We start from the raw sequence: 21542 nt of genomic DNA on the forward strand, positions 1-21542 counted from the left end.
CAATCATCACCACAGCAAGAACATTATATCATCATCAGGTGTGAAAACCACAGCAAGCAAATTTTCTTGCTGTGGTTTTCACACTTGATTGCTTGTTGCAATCGAAACGTCGTGATAATTTTATTGTTCAATATTTATTATTATATTATTTCCCTTCTACGTGACTTTACCGAAAGAACCAAGAATATGAATAAGGGAATTTTCGCTAAAAGGGCTGATGGATGAGATTGGTGACAGAACGGCAGCCGATGACGGTATTAAGTGTACCGTGTCGCCCATTTGTGTCGTGCAGGTGTGGTTTGGCTCCGTGACCCCCATCACGACAGCGGAGCTGAGCGCCCAGGACCTCGACTCGCTACCCGAGGACGTGCTCTTCACCATCTCGCCCCCCAGCAGTGGATACGTGGCGCTGGCTGCCTTGCCCAGCAGGCCAGTGCTGAACTTCACGCAGGCGGACGTGCTTCGTGGGCGTGTGCTGTATGCACATAGAGGTGGGTGGTGGTGTGTGGAGGTGGGTGGTGGTGTGTGTGGGGTGGGTGTTTGTGTGTGGAGGTGGGTGTTTGTGTGTGGAGGTGGATGGTTGTGAGTGGTGCGTGGAGGTGAGCGGTGGTGCGTCGGGTGGGTGTTGGTGAGTGGTGGTGTGTGGGGTGGGTGTTGATGTGTGGTGGTGGGTGTTTGTGTGTGGTGGTGGGTGTTAGTGTGTGGAGGTGGGTGGTGATGTGTGGGGTGGGTGTTTGTGTGTGGAGGTGAGCGGTGGTGTGTGGGGTGGTTGTTTGTGTGTGGAGGTGGGTGGTGGTGTGTGGGGTGGGTGTTGATGTGTGGTGGTGGGTGTTTGTGTGTGGGGTGGTTGTTTGTGTGTGGAGGTGGGTGGTGGTGTGTGGGGTGGTTGTTTGTGTGTGGAGGTGGGTGGTGGTGTGTAGGGTGGGTGTTTGTGTGTGGTGGTGGGTGTTTGTGTGTGGAGGTGGGTGGTTGTGTGGAGGTGAGTGGTTGTGTGTGGAGGTGGGTGTTGGTGAGTGGTGCGTGCAGGTGAGTGATGGGGATGGAGTGAGTGGTGGTGGTGTAGGGGGTAGCGGAGATTGCTGGGCTGCTGTATTGGGTGAGCGGTGATAAGGAGTCACTGGTGTGGTGTTGAGGTGTGCGGATGGTGTGGGGTATAGGGGGAGGATGTGGGGGATTGTTGGGGGATGTTTGGGGCAGGGGGGGTTATCTCGGGTAGCTGGCACTCATGCCCACTGCTGATCCTGAGCAAGTGGTGGATATTCCACATTGCCATGGTAGGGGCAAGTCTGCTCAGGACAACCAACATTGAATGCCCACAGTGGCACTCATTATACCCGAGCGGGATGATGGGCTGACTTCACCAGGGTTTTCAGTTTTGCTCTATTCAATGACAAGTCATATACTCTAGATCTACATAACTATGGTTTATATTATTGGTTCTTTCGGTAAAGTCACGTAGAAGGGAAATAATAAAATAATATAAATATTAAACAATACAAATTCTTTTTTGAGAATTTTTATTGTTTTATATTTATATTATATTGTTTTATATTTTTATTAATTCTTTTTTGAGAATTTGTTGTTTTATATTTATATTATTTTATTATTTCCCTTCTACGTGACTTTACCGAAATAACCTAGAATATGAATCCCTGCAGTCACGAAAGCTTTAAATCAAAATATAACTATGGTTGTTTACAAATGAGTAGTGGTATATTAATTGCCTTTGTTTTTTCTACCAGATTAAGGTTTCATATTACCTAGCTATATGCAATAATAGCATCGACTTCAGTGGCATTTTTTCTGTTTAACGTGTAGGCTTTCATGACCAATATCATCCATAGTAGAGGTTTTTGGGTTTGATCACGTTAATATATGAATGTGTCATTTACACCCGCCACCAATCCGACACAGCCAACTAGTAAGGGTTGTCACGTTAACAGAACGTGGCCAATTCGTCACTAGTACAGCACTAACCGGTGTGTTTGGAGAGCCAAGCCACAACATTTACAATCTGAGCAGTGGCGGCTCCTGCAAAATCTCTCAGGGGGGGCAAATGTCTGGATGATTGATAAGGATAAGGTCCACCCATGCAATGGATAAATTAACAGCTTAAGCATGTAAAGGCAACTTCACTTCTTTAATATTAATGAAAAATAAAGTGACTCTTACAATACATCTTGTTTGTTTCTATACTCACTATTAAAACAAACCACTCAAGTTTCTTTTATTAAAGATTCCACTAGGTGGCGACAAATTATATTGTTGGATGAAACGTGCTTACGTATGATGACGTAAGCACGTATGATGACGTAAGCACGTTAGGGCGAGCCCTCCCGGAAGCCATAGAGAATGCATTGCAGCGCCCCCGTTCGAAAAAAAACATCTTTGAATGTAAGTCTATGGGACCACTCGGGGCGATTCTCAGCTGGAGGGAAATCGCCCAAAAAGAGGCCACAGAACGTAGCATGACGCTGATTGGACTCTATCCAGAGGCACAGTGACGGCTAGCGTGACTCTGTGGTTGAATGACATTGGTGGTGCGTCGCCCAATCGCCCTAATGAAGAAACCGCCCCTGAATCTGAGTACGACGTTTCGCCAGTAATTACAACTAGCATCATCAGGCGAAAGCTAGATTTGTGGAGAAGTCCACCTGTTTCGTTCCTTATATAGAGGCGTAGATGTGGTGACCACGCTTCTGTGCTATTGCACAATGTGTGGGGGGGGAGGGGATTACTGACGCAGCGCACATTATGCATGTGCATTATGCGAGCCCTTTGATCTTGTCCTTCCTGTCTATTGTGTTTATTAAAATAGCTGTGTCAACGGTAATCCCTATTGAAGTACGCTGCCCTTTGTAGGCATGCATTTAAATAATTTTATTATTTTATTATTCGCTTCCACGCAGCACTAAGGCAATAGTTATCCGAACGGTTAAAAATATTTTTATTTCTTTTAATTTTGTTAGATTATCTAATTAGTCTCGGCCAGTAGTAGCTAGTTTTGCACAAAACTTCAACATTATCAAAATAAATTTAGTGTCCTTGTTGGCACGCGTGTTCTGCTACTGCTGACAGTTGTATTTGGGATAATTTAATATTTCTCTGATGTTCTTTTAGTCTCGTGCTGATCATTCGTCCTGTCTGCCCAACATGACATTTACCACACGTGCAGTTAATCCTGTACACACCTTCTGTTGATAGCTTCGGTAATACATCTTTCGTACCAGATATAAATTTCTGTATTTTATGTACTGTGCCAAATCTGACTCGGATATTTAGTTTTTCCAAACATCTGGCTAGTTTATCAGCGACTCCCGCAATCTATGGTATTTTAATCATTTTAATTACTTGGGCAGTTTCAATGCTCTTGTTATTTGATTTGGTTTTGGTATTCAATGCCCTGTTGATTTGTGCATCATTCTAACCGTTCATTTGCAGCGCTTCTTTAACATGTTGAATTTTACTTCTCAGACTGTCACCATCTGACACTTTCTTAGCTCGATGAATGAGCGTCTTGATAAGAGCAGATTTCTGTGCGGGGTGATGGTGTGACTCTGCATTCAGATCGTTCTCGTTTGAACTCTGCTGGGCCCGTAGGACCTCACACCTGTGTCCTAGCAACATCTCCTACACCCGCTATCTCCTTACATCAGCTGCCATAAAACGCCAAATAGTTACTACTTCAGCCCACAGGGGTGTTGGAGAGTAAATCCACAACATTTCCAATTTGAGTAGTACGACGTTTCGCTGGCAATTGCATTCATTTGGCGTTTTGTTTACGTGACAAATCCCTTGCTAATTGGCTGTGTCGGATGGTGGAGGGTTACGGAACATTTATACTTACAAGATCTAACCCAAAACACCTTTATTATGAATAATATTGGTCGCGAAAGCCTACGTGTTAAACTCTATTCAAGCCTTTAGCACATGTTGACTGGACGACTACTCTCTAAATTCCTCACTTTCACACTTCAGATGAACCCAAATGCCACTGCCCATAACCTTAAATCTGAACCACATCATCCCAACACTGATCCCTCCACCTCGGTGCAATCCTTGAACAACGTCGGTCTTGGCCTGGCTGTCTCTAAAGTCCTCTGTGGCTTTCTCCCTTGCTCTACACCCCTCCTCTCAACTTCAGCAACCAGTGTATTCTATTGAAGGAACCTTCAATAAGTGGGAGGTCTGTCTCCTTTGATGCATTCAGTGGATAGCTGTATAGCTGAGTGGGCTAAGACCACAGCACCTCTGTGACCGAAGATATGAGCCCTAGGAATTCCACCAACATAAATAGGCTCTCGTATTCAGTGATCCTGGCCGTCTTCACTTATTCACTTATTCACTCATGACTTCACCCAATATATGAAGGTTAATATAGTACAGTTCAGTCCTTGTCATAATATCCATTGAGGTTTTAGTAAAGGGCCGTGGGCTGTGGGCAGATCTGTAGGATAGTCTTTTTAATGGGGGCGTCTGAATTTCAGAAGATGTAGCTCTTTGCCTAAGTGCTGTGTGTTAAGTGCACTCACCTCGCCATTATATATAAGCACAGCTGCACTCACCCGGTCATTTATTCGTAAACAAAAAAAAAACATTCACTCTCTCCGTCCGTGTGGAAATCTTGCGGACAGATTCAATGGAGGTGGAGTTTACTTTCCACGTGTCGGATGGGCAGCACAGGAGCCCGACAGAGGTGTTCCTCATCTCGGCACAGCGCCTGCTCATCACGCTGCACGGAAGCCGTGTCCTGCAGCTCTACCCTGGTATCGTAAACCCGCGCCACCATCCCCCATTGCAGCAGTGGCATTCTGCAGCATTCGGATATCGATGCGATTAACCATTCAAAGGGCTCGTCACATTCGTCATTAAGACTGCCTTAAAAAATAGTATATAATGAACGACATTTCGGGCTCATTATATATACTTTTTCAGGCAGCCTTATTGACAAATGTGATGCAGTAATTTTAGCTGTGACGGTCCCACCTGATGATGGAGACTTGTGTTGCCTCCGAAACGTCGTGATTTATTATTTTATTTTATTTCCATTATTACTTTTATTAACTTTTAATTTTATTTTTACCTACGTGACTTTACCGAAAAAACCTAACAGTATAAATGTGTTGAGGTTTTTACGTTGTTTGTGCTTGTGCATTGCTGCCAATGCAGTTTCGCCAAATATCCAGAGTAGTGCAATGTCGTCCCGGTGCGTGTGGCAATTGCACCCCGCCACGCTTCTCCTCTATGTCGCGAGGTTGCACTCTCTATCTGGCAGTACTCGCTCTCTGTTCTCATGCCCGTCACGTTGTGTTTTACAGTTGTATTCCTGTGACAGTTGCAGTGAAATATATTATGAATATGCAACAGCTTAAACAATCGTGAATAATATTTCAAGATAATTTGGCATGAAATACAATGTAACGCATTTACAGGTAGCGTCCAAAATCGCGACATAATGATGTAGATATTACATGGCAAACCATGTAAAAAATACCTTGCTGCTAATAATTAAATATTATCACGACATCGCCGTAGCATCAGGATACAGCAGATGCCAATCTAATCTTGTGACATTTCAATAGCAGCCAGAAAAACAATTCCCGTGATTTATATTTGTGGCTTTACAAGTAATATGTGAGTCGAGGTGTGATTATGGAATTGAAGGGCAGCTCCCTTGTGAGTGGAAGGTATCTACCGCTGAATTTTAAAACATTTCCTAGCGGGGTGCATTCACATTACTGTGCAATATTGTGTAAGCTGTGTTTTGTGCAATAAGTACAGCGTGGTTTTTGATGTGCATTATTTGATGCATATTGTGGTACATGCAGTGCAATTTATTGTCTGCATAGCGTCGTGTAAAGCTCTTCATTGTGGAGCGAGCACTGAGTAAATGGCATTGCAATGTCTAATTTTGCGGAGTTTATTTTGTTGTTTGTCGTTCGCGATGCAAGGTGTGTGTTGTGAGGCGTGTGCCATGCAATGTGTGTGGTGCATCGTGCGCTCTGCAGAGGTCGCAACCGGGTACCCGATACCCGTACCCTACCCGATATCTGGCTACCCGTACCCGGCCGGGTACGGGTACGGCCGGGTACGGGTACGGGTACCCGTTTGCGACCCTGGTGCGGCCGGGTACGGGTATGGGTAAGGAATCAAAACCCGTTTGCGACTTCTGGCGCTCTGTATCGTGGCCTCTGAGACATATCCCCCGCGCCGTGTGTGATCTGCACTGCATGCCGTCGCCCCTCCTTAGGTGCCACGCGGACCATTGGCAGCCAAGAGCTACGGGCGTCAACAAACGACGAAGACCCATTACGCCACCACCGCGTATTGTACTCCATCAGCCGGGGGCCTCAGATGGGAGCACTCGTACGCGCAGATGCCCCCCACAACCCCATCTACAACTTCACGCAGGAGGAGGTATGATTCCTCGCTGCTTTTGCCCATGCGGAGAGCACAGAATCCAACATGACTGCAGTAGTATTCTCCTCATCCAAGGAGACATGGAGGACGAAGATCGCAGGTCTCATTCGCGTGGTTGTCCGCAAATTTATGGGAAATCATGGCCAAGGCACGGCTTTGCCACAAGGCTCCACTTCGCCCTGAAAAGTTTGTTCAGAGTAGTAACGATGTTGTTTTCCCGAAGTGAATTCCAGGAAAAAGGGCCACTTCAAGACCCGTAAATAGGATGAACTCCACTTATCTGCAAAGAAAAATGGCAGATACTTGGTTAGTGAAATGTTGCATTGCTGTTGTTGTGACGTGATGCAGCAGCAATGTAATTCGCAGCAGCAATGTAATTTTTATTTAAACTTTGACCTGTCCGGTGACAACAAATTGACAGACCATCACAGCACAGCCACCAGATCCAAACAACAAGAGCACAACACTAGCAAGAGCGTTGCTTACGTGAATTACTTTTGTCCGATTAGACCAATAAGTGAGCATAGCCGTCCTCCAATGAAAATACAAACTACAAATTTGATTGACCTGATTTAACAGACGCACTCCAGATCATCATCAGTGTCTCTGTCCTCCACAAAATTAGCACAGGAAGAGACCGTCGACCGGTGCTGTGATGCAAAATGCACTTGGTCGGAAGACCCCAAAGCAAGATTCCCCGACCTGCACTAACACGTCCCCTAACGAGGAAAAATGGCGGGGATCGGCCATCATTTTTTGTGCCCTGTGGGCCGAGGGCTCCCGCTGGGCTACAGCTTACTGTACACGAGTTGTGGGTCGACGCGTGGAGACATGGGCAGGCTGCACTGGAGGAGGCTCAGACTCCTCGAGTAGTTCCCCTCGCCCCACCTGGGGACCGCACGAGAGGCACGGGCTGCTGTGTGAATACGCCGGTTGAGCAGAGAGGGGCCCTCCGCTCCACAACGCCAGCTGTGAGAGATTATCCATCGGGGGAATAATTATTGGACGTGATGGATTTTCCTGCAGTGCAAAATGTAATCAGCAGAAAATCATTCCAACCGGTGATTTTGTTACGTGTGTGATTACTGGGCGCAGTGAAGTGCGATCATTGCCCCCGGAACGGGCGAGACGCGAGCTCCGTTTTGCTTGAACGAATCAAGCCGAAGTGAGAGAATCCATCATCGTGGCATCCGCGCAAAATCGCCGTCTCCAGGTAGGAGATGTCCAGTCAGGCTCCGGTCTGTGCCACACAGATATTGGACCCATCCTGCAAAGAGCGGAGTGGGCAACGGGTCACATGGTGTCCGCATTTGTTCATTCTGAGGGAGTTAAAAAAACGGTTTTTCAAAGAGACCGAGGCCACCGAGTGAAATTAAAATGAGAAGCTGCACTGAAGGACCCTTTATTTAAATCAAGAAAGGGAACCTTTTCTCTACAGAGCAGAGCCTGCGTCATCTCAGAATGTTCATGCAATAGCTGGGTGTGTATTGCCACTGAGAGCACATTATACTGTTGCCTTCCCGAAGTTAAGTTAATTTGAAATTATTATTACAATTTGTGTAACCAGGTGAACACGCAAGAGACCAGGATATTGAATGAAATAAGTAATACTTTAAAATACTCTTTTTAAAACACGCTTTAATGAAATGTACCCTACTCGTAATGGCAGAACTCCATGAACCCAGGAAGTGGACCCGAGGTTTGCCACAACGTAAGGGACCGTGGTCATTTACAGCCAACGTCAGTTGAGCGTGGACAATTAGACCCAAGCCGAAACATAACGTATAAAAATGAATGTTAAAAAATATTTTCGTATTGTTTTGATAGAATATAGTATTGTCATCAGTATGACATAAGCATACCAAGTTTGCAGTCGATACCACATTGGGAAGTGGGTTAAAACCGAGTTACAAGATTTGAGGATACGACAACAACAACAAACAGAGTGAGTTAAATAAAAGCGTGTAAAAAGGCTATACCTTTTCTGGAGTAAATACAGGTGTTACGAGGCTCAATTACCAAATGGACACCGATTGTATATCAGTCACCATGTGTGCGTAAAGACACGTGGTACCAGGATAGTCTCATTTGGATGTGTGATGTGGAAACGGACCGTACGTTGTGGCCTGTGTTGATGCCCACAGGTCGACTCGGGGCTGGTTGCCTACAAGCACGGCGGCTTTTCGGAGCCGGGCTGGGAAGCCGAGGATGACTTTGAGTTCACGGCACTGTCACCCCCTGCACGGCCGGAGAAGCAGAACTTTCACTTCTCCATCTCCTACCGGCACACGGACTCCGAGCACCGCAGCAGGCTGCTCGCCAACACAGGTTCGTTCCCCCCCCCCCCCCCCCCCCCGTCGCACCGTATCGCCCTGTGCCTGCTCAGGACACCGAGTTGTTACTCGTAAAAGCGTTATCTTAGCTTATGACCAGATTCATAAGCATTCTATGGACAAATGGATAAAGTTAGATAGTGAAAGTAGAGGTTTTCCAAAAGTCGGTATCTAAGCTACAGTTTGATGTGTTTACAGGCCGTGTTCATACGTAAACAGTTTTATGACCCACATTTGTTTGTGGGTTTTATTTTTTACGCCAAATTTCTTGTCAAGAACCCTGCACCGCCTGACACGATTGCCACGTTCACAAAGACGCTATTCGCACGTGGCCAAATGTATGGATCGCATTCTGAGAAATACATCTCCGCACAGGTGGCTTCAGCCTTTTCATGACTGAATTTAACACGGAATTTGGGGGGGTGGGGTGGCATTGGATAGATGAAGCTCGTAAAATAAGAATGATCCAATAATGAAATATTTATGTAATCAATTGGTATTACATGAAGCAACATTGCCCCCTACTGCGAGAACTTGGCAGGACCCTCCTGAAAAGGAGTCTTAAGGCTCAGGTGAGGCTTCCCTGGGTAAACGAGCCATGATAGTGATGATGCTGATGCCCAGGCTGCAGCGCAGTGCACGGGGTTTTGGAGTTTCACCAATCTGCTCGAGCCAACGACCCTTTTATTCAAAGTGCTAGATTACAGCCGTGGGACAATGTGCCTGGAACCAACTTATTGTTATCACTTTGTCAAAATATTGACACTTCTTCAATCTACAATAAATTTGGTTCAACTCTCTAACGTAAAAACAAAAGTAAGATATACAATTAATTCTAGATTTGAAGTTGGCGTGACTGCAAGGATTCATACTCTTTGGTTTTTTTGGTAAAGTCACGTAGGTAAAAAATTCTAATAAATTAAATCACGACGTTTCGGGCGCAACATAAGCATCCTTCTTCAGGTGGGGACAACTTAAGTGTGTCTAGACACACTTAAGCGGTGTGCTTTCGCTAAGTTGTCCTTACCCGAAGAAGGACGCTTGTGTTGCGCCCGAAACGTCGTGATTTAATTTATTTAAAAATTTTACCTACGTGACTTTACCGAAAAAAACAGAGTAAGATATACAAATTTAGACTTGTGTACGTAAACAATTGTCACGTCGATTGTCTTCCCATTGCAGGAGCAAATGTGACGCAAGGGGGAAGCGTCACGATCGACAAGACGAACCTGGACGCATCAAACGTCCTGACCAAGTTTCCACCCGACGAGCGATTGGATTACGAGGTCACCTTCTACGTGACGCGGTTGCCGGAGTTTGGCCAGCTCTCCGTCGGCGCCAGAAACATCTCTCAAAGTCGACCGTCCTTTTCCCAGCTGGATATCGAGAGGCGTGGTCTCCGGTACACGCAGGACACACGTGCGCTGTTGGGAGACGGAGGAGCTGCAGCTTCATTGAATTTTAAACGGAAGGAGCCCGGTGCCGTAGCCTTTAGAGGAACCGCCCGCATAGCAGGTGACAGCGCAGCAAACACTGGAAGTGATTTACGTCACGCTAAAATGCACAAGGAGATGGAGCTGAAGTTTTGGACCGACAGCTTCAACTTCAGTGTGCGGTTGACACCACGTGATGACCAGGCAAAAGAATCTGAGGACATCAGTGTAATCGCGGGAGAGACCTTTATTGTTCGCATTTTCCCATTGAACATTCACCCTCCGGTGTTCCAGATGCAGCAGCCCACTCTCCAGGTGGTGTTGGGACAAGCAACGCTCATTACATCGTCGCACCTGCTGACCACAGACAAAGACAACCACGTGCAGGACCTCGTGTACACGCTGATCACTCCTCCCACCAATGGATGGCTGGCCTTTGCAGACAACGCCACTGCCTCCGTCCAACAGTTTACCCAGGAGGACATTGACACCATGCAGCTTGTGTTCGTGCAGAGTGGCGGCTTGAGATCATCGGGTGGATTTGACGTGAGCATCAGTGATGGGAAGCACCCTCCGCTCACCCAACGCATTGTGGTCGAAGTGGTTTTACCGTCCATATCTCTCTCGAACAACACGAACATCACGATCCTTCAGGGTCAAACATCGGTAAACATCACCAATGCAATGCTCGCTGCAGTTACAAACGTGAGAAATGTGGCACTGCGCTACCACATTACAAAACCGCCAACGCACGGCATTTTAATGAAACGCGGAAAATCCATCGATGCCTTTGAACAGGAAGACATCGATGAAATGCATCTGATGTACACCATGGTAGACATAACATCTCCTAATGATAGCTTTGTGTTTGACGTTCATTCTCACAACGTGAGCATTTTTGGACAGGCAGTGAACATCTTGGTCAATCCCTTGGTTAAGATCGGGCAAAGGCTGCAAATCAGTCCAGGAAGTGAGGTGCAGCTCGGAGAGGATCACTTGGACTGCAGCCCCCTTGCGCTCTTGACTCAAAGTTCGCCCACATTTCGCATTATTAAACACCCGCAGCATGGCCAGCTACTGTGGAAAAACACGACGCTCAGAGCGCCTAGGGAAACGGACATCTCCCCGGTTGCCCCGGGAGATCGGCGTGCGAGGTCGCGTACGGCTGGGACGAGGATGAACAAACGCGCTGAGCAGGTCTCGACGTTCACGCAAGACGACCTGCATCGTGGACGAGTTTTCCTGAAGGTGGCCGAGAGCAATGCCATTTTGATTGACAATTTGACGGTGGACCACTTTCAGTACGAGCTTTCGGCACAAGGAGTGCAGCCTGCCATTGGGCAATTTGTGTACGAGATTTTATTCCCGAATCGCGATCCGTTTTCCAGCGTGCCGACAGCGCAGATGTTTTTCCCTTTCAATGATTCAAACTCAGCCGAAATTAATATAACACATTTAGTTGAAGGGTACATAATGAACGGAGTTGCAACAGAACAAGATCTAACCATGCCTACATTTAGTGTGGATTTAGAGAACCCAGTTCCAGGAACATTTCACAATTACTATGGGATTTCAGAGAAGACTCTGTATTACATAATTCTTCCCACTTTAATTGTAATTGCCATGCTGGTCATTGCTATCATCGTCATGATCACATACAAGAAGAAGAGAGCAAAGGGCCTGGGTCAGAACTTCTCTTGCGGTTTCAAGGTGGGGAGGATGGAGCGCTCCCCGGCCGTGCCATCGGTGACCGTGACCCCCCTAGACCCGGGGCCCGCCGAAGTCTACCTCTACGAGCCGGTCCCCGACTCGTGCATCGACGACGCGGCACTCCGCGCACACAGCCCAAAGGCGACGCAGGGTCCGGCGCCGGGCGACGACGACTCGCCGGAGGATGGGGACACCGACATCTCTGCCGCTCCATGCGACTGGAGCCTCATGGACCCGGAGCTGCTGCAGCACTACCGCACGAGCAGTCCTGTGCTGAAGGAGAACCAGTACTGGGTGTGAGACACACCCACACGGAGCGGCCGACTGACCTACGTTCGATGGCTCTTTATTGGGGGAACGCATGCGACCGTCTTCTTGACTAGAACACAACGCTTTGCCAGGTGTGTGTGGCATACACCTGCAGTCTAGCAACAAGGATCGGTGGTTGGTAGATCGTGCTCATAACGTGCGCATGAAGTGTTCCCCTAAAACGGCTGTAAGATGGCCATAGAAGGCAATTTTGCAAAGTTTGAGTGTTTATTTTCTGCGTGCATTTGTCATGTCTGGTTTCCTCGCACATGCAAGATTACTCAAAGGGATCACCCAAGCATTCCAAATTGAAAAAGAGTCTCCAACAGATATGAATTAATCTGACAGTTTAGATCACGTATCCACCGTGGCTACAACTGAAGTTGTGGAGTTAACCCCCCTAGTGCACCGTAGATACGTGTTTTGTTACAAACGTAATTTGGGTCATTTTAAGAATGCTCATTTAAGACCAATGATAATAATGTTTGGAAATTGAAATCAAACGCAAGTAGAAAATATGGCAAAGAAAGGTGAACTACATCAAATTCTAAAATCAAGCAGAGATTGTGTGTGTGATGTTTGGTGCGTTGGGGAGTGGTAATGGTAGCGGTTAGCGCTACGCTGCTCTACGAACCTGGCGACCCGTGTTCGATTCCCGCTCACGGCCAACACCAGTGACGATTATTTGAACCGGTCCCGGGCCTCCCCTAGGTCTACTCGGTCTCAAATGAGTACCTGGTGCCGTGTGTAAACATCGCCACTAGGGAGATAAAGGCGGCCGGGCGTGGTGCTGGCCACCCACCCCTTCATGTGCCGTGCCGTGCCGGCCTTCATAGGTGCTTGCTAACAGCACTTGCCTCAACAGTCTGTTACAGGCTATACGAGGGGTCTTTGTCTTTGTTTGGTGCGTACAAACGAGAGGCGTGTTGGGAGGGGAGCAGTGATTGGGGGAAGGATCGCCACGCCGTGAAACGCACAGGAAACACCACACATTTGAGATATAGTTTTTTTTGTAATGATTGTATGAACTTAAACAATTACAACAGTGTCATTTTGTGCCTCGTTGCTTTTAAAGTAATTGTAATAAAAGGTTTCTGAATGTTTTCCTCCAGTTGAAATCAGACTTTTTTAAGAAGCCGTTTTATATTAAAATGGCAACTGAATGTAAAGGTACAGTGCAATGTTATGAATTGCATTTTAACTCTTATTCAGGACTGTTCTATTTTTGTTACGTAATGGTACATGATATTTATGGAATATATTGAACATTAAATGCTAACACAGTTTATGAGATATAAATGTAACGATTTGGTACGAATTTCAAAATGTTTTCCATGCTAGTTTTTGAATTCCACTTTTTGCTTTGACATGCATTATATTAAATTAATCCTTGCCACCTTGTTCATTTATTGTTGAATTTTCCCAACATTTCCAATAAAAAGTACAATATATTCACAATTACATGTTTCCTATTGTGTGTGATTGTATGTCTGAGTAAGAGTACATTCAAGATAACGATGCCACCGCACCATCTGCCAGATCTTGCAGCTGCTGCACAGGAGACCAGGTGACCTCCCAAGATCTGCCGTAACAGTCTCAGTTTTCAGTTTCATTTACTTGGTATAGCCCTGTGAGCCATTCGTCTCTTGAATCGGGTGCAACCGCAACAAACAAAAAACATGAACAAGAAAACATCTTCAAGTGACTATGCACAAACAGAAAAATCCAGGAAAAAACTGCAAAGTCTTCCAGAAAAAAAGCACAGTACACCAACGCTGTGAAAAAATCCCAGTGGGATGCAAGTTAAACAACAACAACAACAACCACAAGACAACTTGGATTAAAGCCATCATTCTAACTCCGTACTCCAACAAACAAACATGGCCAAACCAAAAAACTTTTCGAAATTACCCAAATAAAGCCATAGGCAATGTAACAGTGATCATAGGAACTGTGACCGAAATTTCACAATAAACGGTCTCCCACCATCGGTATGAGGTGTCTCCCTTAGTCACTGGAATCATGGAGACCGTTCCACTTGCCGATTGTGATTAAGGGGCCCTCCTCCATGCAGCGCACGTTCCACCCAGAGCAACCATATTTGCATATTAATATCGACAACACTCCCTGTCGTGTTTCCCTCCAGACTCCCATGTTGCTTATCCAACTTTTACAACAAAACGCGTCGAATCTGTCTCGGCACCTGTGTTTAAATGGCAGCAACTGCGTATTTCTGAATGATTGGTCTAGTTCTAACTGTACTATGATAATCCGATTTTTATTTGACCAGGTTAGGCCCATTGAACTATTACAGCTCAAGTGATAGCTCAACAAAGTAGCTTATCACGTGGGAATGTATAGCAGCCAAATGCTCTAAAACGCACGTTGCTAAATGTGGAGGGGAAAAAACCCGGAGGACCCAGAGAGAAATCCATGCGATCCCGGAGAGAACACGCAAACTCCAAATAAACAGGCGTCAGGGTTGGGATCGAACCCGCGACCTCCTGTATACCAGGTGAGGTAGTTAACATCTCCTAGCCATTGTGGCGCCCCGTCAGTTCTCTGGTCCAGACAGGCTAGACGGCACTCCTGCCTCAATCACCCTTTTCACTGAACTTGGACTTATCGCTCTTCTCTTCTGAAGTGTTATCGGCAGTCCACCAAAGCCTTGTCCTGTTCTCCAGCATTGTACCTCTCGACTACCTCCTCACAGCCGTCTCAGCTGCTCAAGTACACAGTCCTCTTGCGACCCAACCTTCTACTGGGACTTGTGATCCTACTACATTTGTAGTGACATAAGAAGGGAGGGGCTGCTGGGGGCTCTGGGTCTCTGGGTGGGCCAGACGCTTAAGCCTCTTGGCACCAGGCGTTGGGTTTCCAAGTGGGTCCAGACGCTTAAGCCTTTTGGCACCAGGCGTTGGGCTCTCAGGCGCTTTATCCCCTTGGCGCCGCCAAAGGGGGGGGCTGTGTGTGCTCTGTGGGAGATCTGGGGGCGCACACGGCCCCACCCCTCGTTGGGGACTAGTTATAAAAGCGGAGCTCCCTGGACGATCAGGGCCAGTCGTAGCTCAAGACCCAAGACCCAAGACCAGCCATCGGAGGACCCTGGGAAGATGTGAGAGCCAGTGGTGGGACTCTGGAACTCCCGACTCTACGACCTTGTGAGGGCGAGTTCCAGAGCGTAGCCAGAGTAGAGTATCTAGGCTGTGTACCTAGGCTGTGTACCTAGGCTGTAACAGAGTATCAGGTGTGTTGGAGAGTTGGAGTGTTGGACTGTTGGAGTACTGTTGGAGTGTTGTATTGTAATAAAGAAGTTACCTCTACAAGTGTCTCCGGAACCCGTTACACATTGATGCATTACTGGTAGCGAAGCTTATTTTATGAACACTGTGTTCAGCCTCACTCTCTTAAGTCTGCCAACAGCCGCATGGCTATGGCCAAGGTCCTAACAAACAAACTTGCATCATTGCATATTCCTCGTCCCACACATTCCTATTACCTGTATTTATTCCAGAGTCTTCTGCCCAGTTAACACCTTTCGTGATATTAGGGAATAGTCAAGCGCAACATCACATAACGTGTGAGACGACACAACGCATCAAACCACTCAAGAGGCCTCGCCAATTCATCACAAGCCGAAGTCTCAACTGAGTTTTTTTTAAGCGGCCGACTTATCTCACCTGGGATGCCATAGCAGCCTGGCAGTTCCTACAATCTCCCACCACAGTCGCCCTCCATCCGTGTTGGCTTCACAAGAACTCCAAACCTGTTCTTAAAGTCTCCCTGAAATTGTTGTCACACCTCGAGGATCTTTAGCTTGGCCGTGAGCTTTGCTTCTAGGAGGTGTTACAATGCACCCAATATGAAGCCAACTCACTTCGCAGTGTGACCACGAGGTGTATCACAGCTTTCACCAAATATGTAATCTTGGCTTTATACGCAGAAATCATCTAAGCATTAATTCTAGATTTGAAGCTTTTGTGACTGCAAGGATTCATACTTTGTTTTTCCGGTAAAGTCACGTAGGTAAAAAATGTAATAAAATAAATGAAAACAACTAAATTAAATTACGACGTTTTGGGCGCAACACAAGCGTCCTTCAGGTGGGGACAACGTAGCGAAGGCACAACCGCTTAAGTGTGTCTAAGAGATGGCTGTGACGAGGAATTATATAGTTGCGGGGGATGGAGGGAGGGGAGGGGCCATGGTGAGTGTGTGGGCGGGCTGTCGACTGGAAGGCAACGTTGTGAAAGCAACAGACGCTGGGAGGCAACGCATGTAGTTCAAACTGAAGCTTTGTGATGCATGGGGCGGAAGTAGATAAGAAAGCTAAGATTAAGCATTGCATCACACCACGTTTTAGCAAAGTGGTTACGGTGTATAATGTACTGCTGTAACCACAAAGTTGTCCCTAGCCACGCGATCGAAGTCGCTGTCGTAACAGCCGGATCCCGAGACGAGCACTGCTGCAGATGGAACAGATGCGGTCACCGCCGTCTTTAAAAACCCTTCCCCATCATTGAAGTGCACTAACACTCACAAAACTTCAATCCACAGGGTAAAAATAATAATGACAGCGAAAAGCCGAGGTTGAGATTGTATCATAGCACGAGGAGCTACATTTCCCTGATTTCAAAATGCATTAAAGTTCCGATGTGTACATTGGGAAACGCGGCTTTGCAATTTTATTTTCGTCCAGCCAACGCCGGGCATTTACGTGACCGTGTTTTAAATCGAGGAACAGAAAGCACGAGTGCGATAAATCATGCTTAATAATGAATGCTGCAGGCTGCCAAGCGTTATAATTTGACACGAGCAGTCGCGCAGCCCCTTCACATGCCCACGGCAATGCACGCGACGGGCGCCTTTCCAGCAGTCGCGCTCCCCGCCAGCCTCGGGACACCGTGGCCCGGCAGGCCCCCTCGGGGGCTACGAGGATGACGCCCAATCAGGTCTGGTGGTTCGAGATTTGAAACTTTCGTGACTGCAAGGATTCATATTCTTAGGTTTTTTCGGTAAAGTCACGTAGGTTACTTGATACAGCTATCATGCTGTGACGGTTCCATCTGAAGACGGAAGCTTGTGTTGCCTCCGAAACGTCGTGATTTTTATTTTACTTTACTTTTTTATTTTTTACCTACGTGACTTTACCGAAAAAAAACTAAGAATAGGTCTGGTGGTGTCTCGCGAGGGTGGCTTGAGGAGCCCCGATTCTAGATCCGCACACCTTATGGGCATTGGAGGGGCACGCGGGTCCCAGACGCAAGTGGAGGGGGATCCGCAGTGCCGGGTTGGCTTACTCCTCCACCACCATCATCCTCACGCACGCACGGGTGTGCTGCCGCTTCAGCTGGGCCAGGAACACCAACGCACACATTTCTCTTCGGATATATAATCATCGTTTGCCCCCCTTTCTCTCTTCGTCGCATACGTCACCAACCCATTTTGCTGCACTACCCAAAAGGGGAGTGTGGCATTACACTCCAGTGCTGTTATTCCAATTTGCAACAGCAGGCACAAACACTGCTGTTGCAGTCACAACCCATAACACATTCTGCGGAGGGAGCTGGTAGGAACGTTGGGTTGCTCGGTCAATGGCCAGGGTCAACGGCGGCGTGGTGTATTCCGCAAATATGCCCGACTGAGGGCGGGTACAAGCCGGCGTGAGTAGGTTAAACGTTCAGTTTTATAAGGGCACCACGGGGTGACCAGTCCCTCCCCACCCAGCCCCACCCCTCCCACCCCCCACCCAGCCCCACCCTCACCCAACCCCTCCCCACCCAGCCCCTCCCCACCCTCCCCACCCAGCCCCTCCCTCCCCACCCAGCCCCACCCTCCCCACCCAGCCCCTCCCCTCCCCTCCCCACCCAGCCCCTCCCCTCCCCACCCAGCCCCTCCCCACCCAGCCCCTCCCTGCACGACGGACGGACGCAATAATCTCCTGTGGGCTGGTGTAACCAGGAGGTTCCTACCAGTATTACTCCAGCTTAAGTGGATATACAGAATTCAAATTACAGTTACCTATCATGCATGAATTGATTACTTTTTTTTATCATGACACTCGGGGTTTTATTGTACTTTAAATGATCCCAATTCGTATCAGCAGCATGCAACGTTGCTGGAGTCGAAGCAATCAATGCAATATTATGCCACAAAGCCCAGGTGCTATGGGAGCCGTTATTTCCGAGTTTAATTCCACCAAGTACTACTTTGCATAAAGTAATAATGGGGGAATAATCTCAGCTCATGAATCACGGAGCAGTAATGCAATTTTTGGGATTATACCCAAATCCCTTTCCGAGCCCACGAGCCGCTCTGGTCGATTCTGCCCCGCAGAACGAGGCACAGCGGAATGTGTCCACGGAACGGAGGAACGAGTCTGGCGAGCTGGCATCGACCACCTGGACTGGAATGATGGCTCAAGCGTGACGTGAATCGAACTTGAGTCAGACGTTCAAGCATTGGTGGAAATTCAGATGTCTGTGGTTGATGCATGCCGAGTACAATACTCGAATTGTACATCTTGTGGGTTATTTTCCAGCACACGTGTGTTGCTGAACTAGTAACGAATTTGGCACGTTTTATTTACGTGACAAACCTTCCTAATTGGTTGTGTCCGGTAGTGGCGGGTTTAACGACACTTTATATTTACACGATCTAAACAACAACAAAAAAGCTCTCTTATGGATCAAATACACTGTGTACTGAGGCCCCCTTGACTCTGGCGTTGTGATTGCAACACAAAAGCCGCTATCTCACGTGTTCTACCGTTTCACAAGAAACCACTCAATGCAGTTTTACGACGTGAAAATGGGGCACACAATGACTTGTGATACTTTAAACATAAATATTTCAAGTGCATGGAAAAGTTCGGTGTAATCTCACTACTGCGCACTGTATCCAATTGTAAATACTCTCCTCTGCAGTGCGTGATCCAGAAAGATCGACGAGCACACACAACGCATTTATTTAAGTTGTAAAAAGGCACACGAAATAATCTGCAAGAGGCCGATCCAGTGGGAATTCATATCCGCTCAATCATTTTCCAAAATGCCTTGTGAAATGCGGATACATTTCTAATTCTGTCTGGATTTGTGACGGTCTTATAAACAATCTTTCACTCGAGCTGTTATCGTCCACAATCAATCTGCACTTGAATAAGATTTGATTATCTCCATTGGTCGGCAGAAACCAGAGGTCATAGTTTCCGTGCTGTTGACAGATCCATTTCATCCACCGTCAATCTTCTTCAAAGCAGGATGCACCGGACGTGAGAATGTCCAGCAATTAAAACAGCTCTCTTACACCACGTACCCAAACATTTCACACGCAGGCTTTTGCAGCAAATGTCACGATAAATAAATGATGTTTTCGTCGGCCAAATTAGTAAAGCTGTCACGTGAAAACATGCACCAATATATTCCTTGCTTCAGCAAACTGTGATGTGGAACAGCACTCCACACACAGTTGACAATTAGGTACGATTCTTCGCTGGGAGTTGCAACCAGCATAATCAGGTGATTGCCACAACTGTGTTGTCATCCATTATTAACGAATTCAAATTCGACAGCGGTGTAAGCCTGGTTTGTATAACTATACATACACACTCGGTAGATATCGCGAGAGAGAGAGAGTGGATCGGGAGAGTGGATCCAGAGAGAGGGATAGTGGATCCGAGAGAGAGTGGATTTAGACTCTCTCTCGAGAGAGAGTGGGAGATTGGGGTCTCATCCCTTTAAACGTGCACGTGCCCACCAGGGGGCGATGGCACCACAAGCCGTATTGAAGTTGGCACGTCATCAAGGTGTGCACCAGCTTCTGCCAAGTACTGTTTGATGATCACCCAAAAATTTTAGGTTAGTAACAAGTATTACCCGTAAAAACAAAGTTTTTCACTATAAATCCTTTATATGCGTGGCGGCTAGAGTCCTCTCGTCCTCTGGCTTGAGATGGCTGCCACCTATGGGTCAGATGATTGCATGGCAGCATTAAGCAATTGGTAATGAAATATAATATTTTTGTCCTAAGAATTGTAAAATTTTGGAAAAAAAATTTCACGAACATTAATTGTCACGCACAACGAGTCTGTGTGGAAAATGTCAGCTCGATTGGATCATGGGAAGTGGGTTAAAAAACGACCGGAAGATTTGCACGGTCCTAAGCAAGCAAGCAAGCGAACTTAATATAAAGGGTTTAAAAAAACGAACCTTCAAACTAATTAAAATTATTTTATAAAGACACCTTAATATACACCCTAGAAAGTGTACAATGCTTGCAGTGTCATGCCAATTGCTTTACATACCCTGGTTTCAGACCGGTTAGTCTCTGGGAGACCCGCTTGTATTTTGATGTCACCACTTAAACACATTTCGATTTAAAGCTTTCGTGACTGCAGAGATTCATCTTCTTGGTTCTTTCAGTAAAGTCACGTAGAAGAGAAATAATTAAATAAAGAATAAAAATAAAACATAATAAAATAAAATTCTCACGACGTTTCTGCCACAACACAAGCAGCCGTCCTCAGGTGAAGACAGATCCGTCTGAAAGAGAGCGCTCCAATGAACACTGCTAAGCTTGGCAGCGTATTTTAAGCTACTCCCACCCAGCTTAAAATACGCTGCCAAGCTTAGCAGTGTTCATTGGAGCGCTGTCTTTCAGACAGCTCTGTCTACACTTAAACACAGTTACGTCACCTTGGGTGCACTTTCAGGCATGCTCAGTGTTTCAACACACGTCCTAAAAAAATCACATCTGAAATATTCACCAACAGACATTGAGTTTCAATGTGATTTCTATAGGGTCTGGTTCAAGGCCGTAGCCATGGAGTCAACATTGGTGGGAACCAAATCTTCCAGAAAAAAAACTATAAATTAGAAAACTAATTTCGTGCCCAAAATATAAAAAAATTCACTAACACAGGATGGATTATACTAATGTCTAATAGTGTATTGTATTACATTGCTCTGTTTTTTTTACCTTTTCTTGTTTCATTGTATGTAATGGCAGAGGTTAGGGATTAATAAAGTACAACCATAACCACAATCATATAAACAGAAATCAATTTTAGAGCAATATATTGGGGGGGGACATTTTGAGCATATTTGAATATTATAATTACGGTCTTGGTCTGGTTGTTAAAACAATTGTTTTTCATAACCGGTAACCACATTGTAAAAAAAAAGTCAATAAACCTGTTAACAGTTTGCCGCACGTGCAATAAAGAATAACAAACATGAAAATGCAGCCCCGTGTGCGTTCGTCATCGTCCGTGTGGGTGTCCTGGTCGACACACTCGACTTGCAATCCCGAGATCGTGGTTCGACGCAATCTCGCGGCT

General features: G+C 46.5%; 2 protein-coding genes across 2 annotated transcripts in view; one reads left to right on the top strand and one right to left on the bottom strand.

Annotated features, from left to right (window-relative positions):
- LOC144736537 (chondroitin sulfate proteoglycan 4-like) overlaps window positions 1-13663 on the top strand; it is a 60091-nt gene extending 46428 nt beyond the window's left edge. Inside the window, exons 6-10 of the mRNA XM_078619089.1 lie at window positions 293-491; window positions 4635-4766; window positions 6251-6417; window positions 8565-8748; window positions 9936-13663. Coding sequence (XP_078475215.1) covers window positions 293-491; window positions 4635-4766; window positions 6251-6417; window positions 8565-8748; window positions 9936-12196 — 2943 coding nt within the window. The 3' untranslated portion in view covers window positions 12197-13663. The remainder of the gene's footprint in view (window positions 1-292; window positions 492-4634; window positions 4767-6250; window positions 6418-8564; window positions 8749-9935) is intronic.
- The window catches only part of LOC144736570 (small ribosomal subunit protein eS17), a 184736-nt gene that overhangs the window by 56612 nt on the left and 106582 nt on the right, over window positions 1-21542 (bottom strand). The gene's annotated exons all lie outside the window — the stretch shown is intronic.

This window comes from Lampetra planeri, chromosome 3 (assembly GCF_965212315.1).
Source record: "Lampetra planeri chromosome 3, kcLamPlan1.2.h2, whole genome shotgun sequence".
Classification (NCBI taxonomy): Eukaryota; Metazoa; Chordata; class Hyperoartia; order Petromyzontiformes; family Petromyzontidae; genus Lampetra; species Lampetra planeri.